This window comes from Meleagris gallopavo, chromosome 2, assembly GCF_000146605.3.
Source record: "Meleagris gallopavo isolate NT-WF06-2002-E0010 breed Aviagen turkey brand Nicholas breeding stock chromosome 2, Turkey_5.1, whole genome shotgun sequence".
Taxonomy (NCBI): Eukaryota; Metazoa; Chordata; class Aves; order Galliformes; family Phasianidae; genus Meleagris; species Meleagris gallopavo.
Genome location: NC_015012.2, coordinates 46,626,660 through 46,637,498, shown reverse-complemented (window position 1 = coordinate 46,637,498; position 10,839 = coordinate 46,626,660). Strand labels below are relative to the sequence as shown.

General features: G+C 42.5%; 1 protein-coding gene across 1 annotated transcript in view; it reads right to left on the bottom strand.

Moving 5' to 3' along the window:
* The window catches only part of SASH1 (SAM and SH3 domain containing 1), a 518,758-nt gene that overhangs the window by 28,708 nt on the left and 479,211 nt on the right, over window positions 1–10,839 (bottom strand). The window contains 2 exon segments of the mRNA XM_019612896.2: window positions 698–1,533; window positions 5,674–5,806. Of these exon segments, the coding sequence (XP_019468441.1) occupies window positions 698–1,533; window positions 5,674–5,806 (969 nt within the window).

The window sequence follows — 10,839 nt, the reverse complement described above, 5'->3', positions numbered from 1 at the left end:
TGCCTCCTTTTGATCCTTTTCCACACTGCTCTGACAGAAGAGAACACCTTCACCTCATGCAAAAAAGGAGAGGCAGCAGCCAGGAAAAGAGCAGAAGGAACTCTTCTGATGTGGTGAGCAGCAACCAGGAGGGTGGTGTCTAGATAATACAAAACTCCCTGTCCTTCTGCACCTGTGTGTTGACAGAAACTACAGAGCTGGGTGGGGCATTCTGGTGAGATGCGAGCTGAATGGGAAAGGGCCAATATGAGGCAGTGTCAGACAGCTGGAGAGAAATTGAGCACAATTAACTAAGCATGCCTCAATTCTTTGAAAATTTTTTAACTCTCTCAGTATGCCTTTAAAAGAATGCTGACTTCCAAAGCATTGTTAAAAAAAAAAGTTTTCATAATGTCTCAAAGCTTTTCATCAGTGATCTCAATTTACATTCTACAGGACTTTAAAAAAAAACAGCATTTTGACATGTTTGCTCTCTCACACACTCCACAAAACTCTTCTCTGATGTGATTGTATCAAACTCCTCATGGTATAAGGTCATATTCTTTCCTTGTAGCTGAATTCCAGTGCATAAGCTTTTCTAAAGGCAAGGAAAGCAGGAGAAGCACTATGTTTTACTTTAAAATATACAGTAGAAACAGAGTTGACTGCAACCTCACAGAAACTGGAAGACCACCTTCATGTAAACTCTTTGACTCACAGACTTTTGGTGGATTCTCAAGAGAACCCTTTTAGTACAACGATCCACTGTGGCAGCCCACTTCCTCTTGGCCTCCTCATCCTCCTCGAGCAGGCATCTCCTCAGGTCCTGCTTGTCAGCCTTGCTCAGGGTCCTGTCAGTAACGGGACGCACCAGCTGTGAGAGGTTGAGGTGACTGTATAGGCTTCTCTCCACCACATAGGTAATATTGAACTCGCTGACAGAAGTGCGCCCTCGAAGCCTTCTGTTTGGGAAGCCACAACCTCCACCCCCTTTTGCTTTGTGCCGCAGTAATTGTAGGTCACAAGTTGTGGTGGATGCTCCTTTCCTAGCAGGGCGCTGGCAAAGAAAAGCTCTGGAACAGGAATAGTTAGTATCCATTTTCTTCAATCGGATCTGCTTCCTTACACTCTGAATCTCCTCCAGGGACACCAGAAGATGGTGCTTGTGCCTGTTGCTGTCATAAAAGCAAATGCTTTCTGTACTTACCCCATGGCTCAGTGAGCCGAGGCTCTTCTTCATCTCCCCATCTGTCAAGGAGCGGCAAACTTTCTGGGTCTTCTCATCTTCCGGGTAAGAAAAAAATGTCCCAAGTTTCTTGGGAGGCTTGATAAGGCCACGGCTATCAGTTTTGCTGAAGGTCTTCACCAGTTTCCGGCTAGCTCCCCATGTATCAAGACTGCTAGATGAGGGAGAAGTAGTAAGCGAGTCCGAGTCATCCTCTGTCTGCTTCTCGCAGGAACCATCAAAGTAGAATTGCTTCTTGTGAACTCCAGAGTAAAGTGCTGATCTGTCATCCAGTATAGCAGAGTTGTCAAGCGACTGCTCTTCTACGCCTGCAGGGGACAAAAGCAAGACAATACACATCATAGTTCATAATTCCCTGAAACATTTCTCCATAAAATCTTTTTTTTTTTCAACTAACATATCAACAACCATCCATTTAAAATTGCGGGAAAAATTTTCCAGATACAAGAAGCTCAGAAACTATTTGCAGCTGAGTAAATCTGAAGGATCAACGTCCACTTGTGAAGTGAGATTTCTGAGATGAGATAACAATATGTAGACTACAACATCCTGTAAGTAAAACAATTATCATTTTAAGGTTTTCTCACTCGTCTGCTGCTAAATGAGACCTCAAATGGTCTCAGAAATCCTGAAACACCGGAACCAGGACACGTTTCTTAAGTTTTTCTTCTGATACTTGCATAAGATGCTTTCTTAAAAATCAGCTTTAATGAAATTACAATAGGTGGGAAGTATATCTTGGTATTAAAAAGAAACAAACAAACACAAGCATCACTCATTTAGGTTCAGTTTTCCAATGCTTTTTCTGCAAAAATCATTATCTGTCCCAGAAAGTTGCAGAGCTGAGGTTTGGGCTGAAATGAAAAGACTTGGGATTTTGATAGGGGAAAAGTAAGCAACTTTAATTAAACAGAATTTACAGATCTAAAGTAAAAAAGAAAGTAGGTCAAAATTGTGGTTGTTCCAACTACAGCAGTGTTCTGCTAATGACAGAAACTCATTGTTTTCACTAAATACATATTTCATAGAAAGGGAAGAAAACTTTTTGAAACACAAGTTCTGGATATGGGAAAACAGCCAGGACTCCTTTCTCAAATAGAATGAATGGAGAAAATTACCTGAAGCTGTGATTCTTTATCACGTTTATCATTTAAGAAACATTTTTCCCTAGCGTTCTCTGTTGTGCAAAATGTAGGGGCAGATATTCAGTGCAGTAATAAGAAAAGAATCAAACAAGAGTACACATCTTGCTCAGTCCTGCTTGATAAATGTTACTGCATTTGGGTGTATGTAACAGAAACACACACAGAAATCGTAAATTTTCAGTATAATCCAACTTCGCTTTCCTCTTTGATGGCTTCTACAGTTCTAAACCAAGTTTGAACCATTTCTAAAATGCCTATGATTTACTAAACTCAATAATTCAATAATTGGGGGAAGAATTTAAGACAGAAGAGCATTATTTTCCTTGTATAAGTTTCCTGTCTCATCTTCAGTTGTCTCATTGAGAAAAACATGTTTGTCGCTTATTTGCAAAAGCTAAGACACTATTCTACCAACATAAAACTCAGTGTGACATTGAAGGAATAGTGGATACATCTGACACAACTTTTGCTCGTGAGAATTTTTCTGGGGTAGGTCTGCACATAAGAGTTTGACTTTAACACCACTTCCACTGGACTGTTCAATCTGTTCTTTTTCCTTCACTGATTCTCAGTCTGAACAAAAAATTGGCATTGTCTTGAGACTGAATATGTGCTGATAAATAATTTTAGTCCACTAAGTAAATATGTTTTTAAACAGATTGTAAAATATGCATTCTGTGTCAACACTCTAACAGATGTTATTTGGATTAAGTCTGTGACACAAAGCCATAATGACACAGATGTAGATGTGATTTGTTTTTAAACGTTGTATAAGAATGGTGCCCAAGAAATAGAACCTTCAGTTATTCAGCTTACTGAGAGAAGACTTAACACAAAACTCACATGGATTCAGATATTGGTACATTCTAGTGACCATCAGATCACCAAAACTTATGCTTAGTGCAATAAATATTCTACTACTCCTCAACAGTAGAAACATGTGAGGAGGATCTCAGACTAGGATGCCTTTCTTTAAAAACAATGGAAATATATATGGAATTTTGGCAAAGTTCTTATTCTTTGAGAAGGAATTTCTGAGAAGGATCATGAATAATCTTTCTTCTAGGATATTTCATGTCAGTTTACAAATAGAGCTTACTGTCATGCTTGGACAAAAGCTGTTGAACATTGACAAATTTACTGTAATTACACTGATGCTACCACATCAAATTTGATATCCAAATCTCAGAAATCTGGCCATCTAGGATTTCACATAACTTCATGCTTACATACTGTTTTGAATAATAACAACAAACAGCTCAAGAACCAATTTGGTCAACCACAGGTAACTTGGAAGGGCAGACGGAAATCCCCAAATCTGACCACAGTATGATCTGTGATATTGCAGAATTCTCTGACATGTTTAAACAAGAATACAGACCTTTATTACAAAATGTGAGGAGGAACATTTATATTTATTATAGTATTTATATTTATTATAGTATTTATAAAGCATTTTTAATGCACTGTATTAAAACTTCTGTGTGGCCAGACCTTACTAAAAAAAAGGAACATATCTATTCCTAATGTGTAACAGGCTACTTACAGGGCCTTCTACTTATGTAGAAACGATGTGTAAGCAATCCATATTGTTATTTAACAATATTATTTTCTTGCTGTGGAGTTTGCCAGGACCCAAAAAAAACAAAAACCAAGCCACAGTGCTAGCTAGATAAGATAAAATCTCTGAGTTATAGATGAATTATTCAGAAAAGCCTAGAGTTAAAAGAGAGAAGATGGACAGGAGATGGAGAAACAAGGAAGCAGAGTAAGATTATTATTATTATTATTATTTAAGTTAATTCAGTTATTTGTCTGTGAGGAGTGCAGGTGGAAAAACTCACTGGAAAAAATTTGGAAAGAACTGGGACACATAACTGAAAGACTGAGGAGAAAAAAAGGAAATGAGATGAAATAGAATTGCAAGTGAAGCACTGTGAGAGAGGGAATTGAGAGCAAACCAGACAGTTAACAAGCTGAAGAGAAACCTGGTCAAACTGTAGGAAGGCACCTACACACCCAGTAACTTCTCAGCTGCCTGTTCCTGCAGCTGCTCCCACTCCTGGGGTCTCAGGCTGATTGCTCCCTGCAGCTTTTTTCCAAGGTAGGAAATGCATCTCTGGTATTCTTTCCTAATAGCAGGGAGAAAAATGGCCCTGTCTTGCCCAACCCTTCTCATAAAACATGCTTTTGCTTCCCAGACTTAGGCCTCTTCATCTCCCCTATGAGATGATATAAACTTCCTCAGACCAAGATAGCTGCCCGGTGCAGAGCCCTGAGGTGGTTGAGCATTTCACTCCAGCTAGTTACACCATTATGCATGGGAGAGGTTAGATAGATTATAAAACTGCCAACAGCTTCCTGCCACATACCTGAGAAGATGCATACATTCTCCTTAAATTCACTCGGAAGTAAATAAAATATGGCTCAGCTCACTACAAAGCTGAGGGGAGCCATGGCACATGACCCTGGGGGAAGGACACTATCATAGACAGGTACCCACAGTTCCAGTAAGGACTCAATTAGGGCTTTGCAGAAGGGCTACTCTGAGGCTCAGGGTTCTTCAGTCTGAGTGCTCACACACGCATACAGGGCATCCGGAGTTAATTTTGCAGCACAGCATTCCCAGGGGCTGAACTCTGTTTCCCATTTCCCCACTCTCCTCCTCCTCCTCTTCTTCCTCCACTCTCCCTTCCACTCCCCCTCTCCTTGGCAGCATGGCTCAATCAGGAGCCAAACTGCAAGCAGACTCCTCCTGAATGAGGAGTTAATGTTATGTGAGGCAGCAGCTATCCCATGAGAACATCCAATGTAGTTTCTGTACTTCTGCCACAGAACAATACAACGTATGCAATTGCTCTACCCGCCAGTCACTCCCCTCCCCTTCCCAAATTTGCTAAGTGCTTCACCTGTGTATCATCCCTACAGCTGTCACACAGGCCTGGGAGATGGGAGCAAAGCAGGGGCTGCTCTGTTTACCTCCCAGAAGAGCCTGCAGGGCAGCTGGCTGCAATCGCTTCTACTCTTATTCCCTCTACAGTGTGGGGCATGCAACGTAAACCAAGTTCTAATCTCTTAATGAAGGGCTCTGGAAATGCCAGATCGGCAGTAACCACATCCTAGACAGTCACTTTCTTCCTTCTACTGTCTCAAAATGTAATTACTCGGGTAATGCATGCATCATAGACAAGCAGCCTTTCCCTGTGTCCCCTCAGAACTTCCCACCCCTGCCCCCTTCTGTTCCCTCTCAACAGAAAAATGTATTCACATATACAAGTTTAGTCATATATGTGTTGATTTTACCTTCTGTACTGGGTTTTTTCATTTCTTCCACTCTTATGAGTTTCTTCCTGACTCTGCGAGTAGAATTTACCAGCTTGTGCAATCTCTTAAACTTCACCGACTCCTCTGTTTCATCATCGGATTGTTCTCTTGACTGGCAAAGAAACAAAGGGAATATTAATAAAGTAGTTGTTCCACCGCTCGCTCCTTTAAGTCAAGTTAACCCAGTTCATCTGCTGCGCCGTGTCAATGCAGCTCTGTAACTGGTGTTATATTTTCAGCCCAGGTCAGAGAGAAACATTTAAATTACTGCAGGTTTTCTTTTTTTCTTTCTCTTTTTCTGAAAGCATGACATACCATTTTGATTTCTAAATCTGTGCAACGTAAGATTCTAGGCATTGAAATGCATTCCTGCCCTCGTCTTTCTTCCCATGCATTGTGTAATAACTACTTCCACGTCCTCTCTCAGTACGTTTCAGGCAGGACTCTTTCCCAGGGCTCTTCTTACCATACCAGTTACGCTCCTGTGGTTTGGGTCAGTCACTGCTCTGTCTGGCATCTCAGAACTTGCAGATTAAACCTGGTTATAAACAGCTTCTCCAAACCAAAACTCTGTCATTGGCGACTTCTCTTTTTCTTCCCTCAGTCTTCCCAGAAAATCAAAGCCAGCAGCACAAGAAAGGGACGGGAAGGAAAAGGAAGGAGGAGACCTCATCTGCCTCGCTCAAGCTGCTGCAGTTACAAAAAACTCCTTTCCTCCTCCCTGCTCCCTGCAGTCCTCCTGAAGGCTCTCGAGGCTGGAATTAGGATGGACACAGCATTCCTCCAACACTGACCAAGGGAAAACTCTGACCTTTTCAGATATACAGTGCAGTCCATATTCCCCAGCATCCCATTTCGTTTTGCATCTGATCCAGTATGCTCAGTTCCAGCTGTTTTCCCTCAAGCATCAAACATTACAGAGAACAAAAAAAAATTCTCCCTCTCCAGCAGCAGTGACACAACAAGCTGAAACAATCCACTCCTTGTGAACGAGAAGTCGGCTTCGATTTTTGAGCCAGATTCAGCGCTCGATGTGCTACTTCCTCTGTTTTAATCAGTTCAGAATGCAAGTGGTGGTGGGGGGAAGGGAGAGGAGGCCAGCAGGATGCTCAGGCTCAGCCAGGATAGCCCTGGCACTGTGCACTGCAGATTCCTGCGTGCCGCAGGCTCCAGCTGGAGCGTGGTGCAGATTGCGTACCTCACTTTGTGTTCACCCATGGACCCAGCCAGTCCACTGCATTCCTAATGGCTGGCTCTAAAACCTTTATGCGACTTCCTGTCAGTGGAGCTATCTGGGTTTCCATGGCATCCTCATCCTTTTTCTCCTTCTCCTTAATTAAACTTTAAAAAAGAAAATCCCCAGCAGATGTGAGCCAAAAAAAGGGAAGGAAAAAATAAAAAGGCCAACTCTCTCCTCTTCCATTACAAGAATGCTGTCTTTGCTTATCCAGAGACTGAATAAAAGACAACCCAAATATATAAAAATGCTCTCCGCTTTTCAACTGCACTTAAATATCTGGATGTGGTAATAACGGTGGATGCCACAGGACAGGACACCAATTAGCAGTTGTATATACACGAGTACATTTTCAAAGGCTCAAATAGTGCCTGAAGGATTCAGCACTGCTTTCAAAGTCTCCCTTGCAGGAGTACATTTCACAGAACCAGCAGAACCACGCCAGAGCAAACGCCAATCACTTTCTGCAAGGGCATTGCCAATTACAGTTTTTCCACAAATTTCCTGATACTCCAAAACAAGAAAGAATACCAAATGGGCAACATATGGTGGTAGGAATTACCATTCTGCCATCCAAGAGCCGCAGGAATGCATTTATTATGGGTACAGACTGGATAGGTAATTAATAATTTTCCTTCAGGAGAAATAAGGCCATAGAGAGGAGTAACAGACTTGTTTATATCAAGATAAATTAAGCAGCAAGATGAGCATTAATTCAGAGATTATGGCTGGGACAACTTAGTGTCACGTCAAACAAGACATAACTCAGACATATATAGATAAGATGAAGAATGGACTGTTGACTGTAATCAAGTTCAGTCAAGACTTCTTAGGCTATTAAGCACATCCCAGCAAGCAACCATCGTGCATACTCTGCACTCCAGGTACATTTATTTTAAAAGCAATTACTCTAAGCCACTCCTTTCCTTCATTACTTTGCATCTGTCTTCAGTCTGTAAGACTCCTGCTTATAAAAACCTCCCTCTAAGGATTTCAGTGATGAATAAGAATGCTGCAGCGCAGATCAACCAGCCTGAATTCTGTACCACCAGTGTCCAAAAAAGACCTGTCCCCCTCAATGTCCTCTACAAAGACTCAGCGGCAGTAACAAAAGCTTTTACAATATCTGATGTTCGCATTCATTACTACTGCAGAGAAAGCAAGTGTCAAAATAGCCCCCATACAAGGTAGCGACATCCAACCCAAGTAGGAGGTAGGGTAGATCCCTACCACACTTCAAAATAAATAAAAGTGCACCCTAATAAAGGCCTAGCTGGTATTTCCTGCCATTTCAGGACTCTCAGCATCCTTTGTTCCAGCAGCCAGGGTCCTTTATGTGCTCTGACAGACACTTCCTAGCCCCGATGCTCAGCTGGGAGAACTAAGAACAGCCTGTATTTAACAACAGGAACCACCGGATAATAGCCTGACTGAAAACTAAGTCAAAATCTTTCTCCAGCAGTCTATTTCCTACTGTTATGGGGTAGCAAGTGGCATGGAAAATCTTCTGTAAAAGAAAAGGATGGCTAATAAGGTTACATAGAAAGGCCTACAAACATCTGCAATTATACCACTGGTGCTGATCAGGAAACTTTTTTTTTGTGTCAAATAATGCTGATTCCTTGAAAACGAACCTGTTTTGAAAAATTATCCCTTTTGATCCATTTCCTGATTTCCAAATTATTTTATTTAAAAACAAAACAAAACAAAACATCTTAAAATTATCAAATGATTCCATTTTGGCACATGGAAAACAGAGTTTAATTTTCCAGCTCAAGCAATGTTTTCTTTCGCAGCTAATATCAAACAGAAAACAGAAATGTAAAGCATTCAGGCTTCAATGACATATTTGGAAATTATCAAACTTTGACATTTTGATTCATCCAGCCTTTTTTTCCTCTCCAGCTTTCAAGATAACAGTATGGCCTTTTTTGGTTGCTTTTCCTGTCCTCCGATGGGAAAATCAGCCTGGCCGCTGCAACTTGCAGCAGGCTTGGCAAAAGGCATCAGCGCAGCCTCAGCAGCCGTGCCCCGGCAGGGGGCTGCAGCGCCCTGTTTCCTTCTGCCCTGCCACCTTCCAAGCACACCACAGCACTACGAAAGTAAGCAGGCATAACCTGTTAAAAAGGGGATGCCGTGTCTGCAGAGGCTGTTGTAGGCAGGGAGGCCTGCTGAACTTGGGTGCACAGGACTGCCCCGCCAGTCTCAGCACGGCTGTGGGGCTGATGGAACAGCTAGGGCCTCTCAGCCACCCTGACTTGCCGTGGGCACAGGCCTCTTTGTGCGTTCCAAAGGGAAAACAAGCGGATTTGCAGTACTGTAAATAGGAACAACTTAACTTCCATCTCCTCCGCTCCCAATTTTTCCATCCGAAGGCCCATATGGCTCAACTTTTAATTATTTTGGCTAATGTTATATGTAGTAATTCTGTGGTGAATGCTTAAGTGTCTCATTTCTGGTTTCCACGGCAACATTACATCAGATTGCAGACAGCTGGCTCCACAGTCCTAAACCATAACAAATTGGCCAAGCCAACACAGAAAACTGTGCTTGCTTTAAAGAGATAGCGCTGCTGGGGAGCCAGCGTGGCTGGTGGGGCCTCTTGGCAGTGCCGGCCGGGTGGAGCCGCCTTCCCGCTCGCCTTGGAGCAAGTGTGTCCCCAGCACATCTGCAGTGCTCTCACGGCGCGGAAGGCCGCCAGCTCCAAGCTTGGAGATCTGCTGCACAAGCGCATGCAAGGCCACAGGGAAACGGGGGCTAAATTAACAGCATCTGTAAGCACCCAGGACTGCATGTGGAGGGCGGCAGCCTACACGTACCACATGGCTGGGAAACGGCAGACAGGCCAAAGCCCATCCCCGCTGCACAGCTCTTCATCACTAACAAAGGCAGATGTAAGCCTGCAAACAGATTCGCAAGCCTGCAAGAGACCAATTCCCCCTGCTTCCCCTATCACCTCGTCTGTTTGGATCACCCTTCTTACTTGTGAATCTCTAAAGGCTATGCACTGCCTTGAACATAAGATCAGAGTAAAATGCTGTACATCCAGGAGCAAGTAAGAAATTAACACATGCACTTTGATATTCTCCTTTAGATGTCCTCTGCTCTCTGCAGTGTTTTTCTCATTCACTGCTGCCTGCTCTGGAGAGAAGGAGCATGCCTCGCTGTCTAGTTGTAAAACATCCAGCCCCTTTCACACGCCAGAGAAAGAACAATGTATAATACTAGCTTCTCCCTCTGGACAAGTCTTTACACATATGCACACACCCCTAACATTTATTCGGAATTAATTGGCCAAACGTGAATCAGAAGTAGCTAGCTAGCTCTCGGCAGCACTGGGTTTGGAAACACTACAGGGTTAAAGCAGTAGCCCTTAAAAAACATAAGATAAGCAAAGCCCACCAGCCAGGTCCAAGTAGAAGTTGAGCACTGTCCTGAAACATCAGAACAATAGACAGTTAAAGCTATCACAACTGATTAAACTGTTTCAGCTCCATGAAGAAAAACATACATGACTTTTACATGACCTGTATGAAGCCATTTAAAGGAATGTAAAACCTTTACAACCTACTTTATGTTCTGTAATTGTCAAGCCCCAAACAGTAATCTCTAGGAAACTTCCCATCTAAGAAACTGGGAAATGTCTTAATATCCAATTAAGACCAAACTGCAATTATTTTTAGCTATCAGAAAATTCTTGTCCAGCAAAGTAGAACAAAACTATACATGCAGATATGCAACATATCATGTTATTCTCCCCTCACTAGCTTACTTTAGAGTTATATGTCTTACTTCAAATGCAAAGAGATTCTGCTGTTCCTTTTAGGAGACGTGGCTACACGTGTCCTTTCTTCTCTCCCTCAAGCAGACTACATCCGCCAAAAAAAACAACCATTCTAACCTTTTTT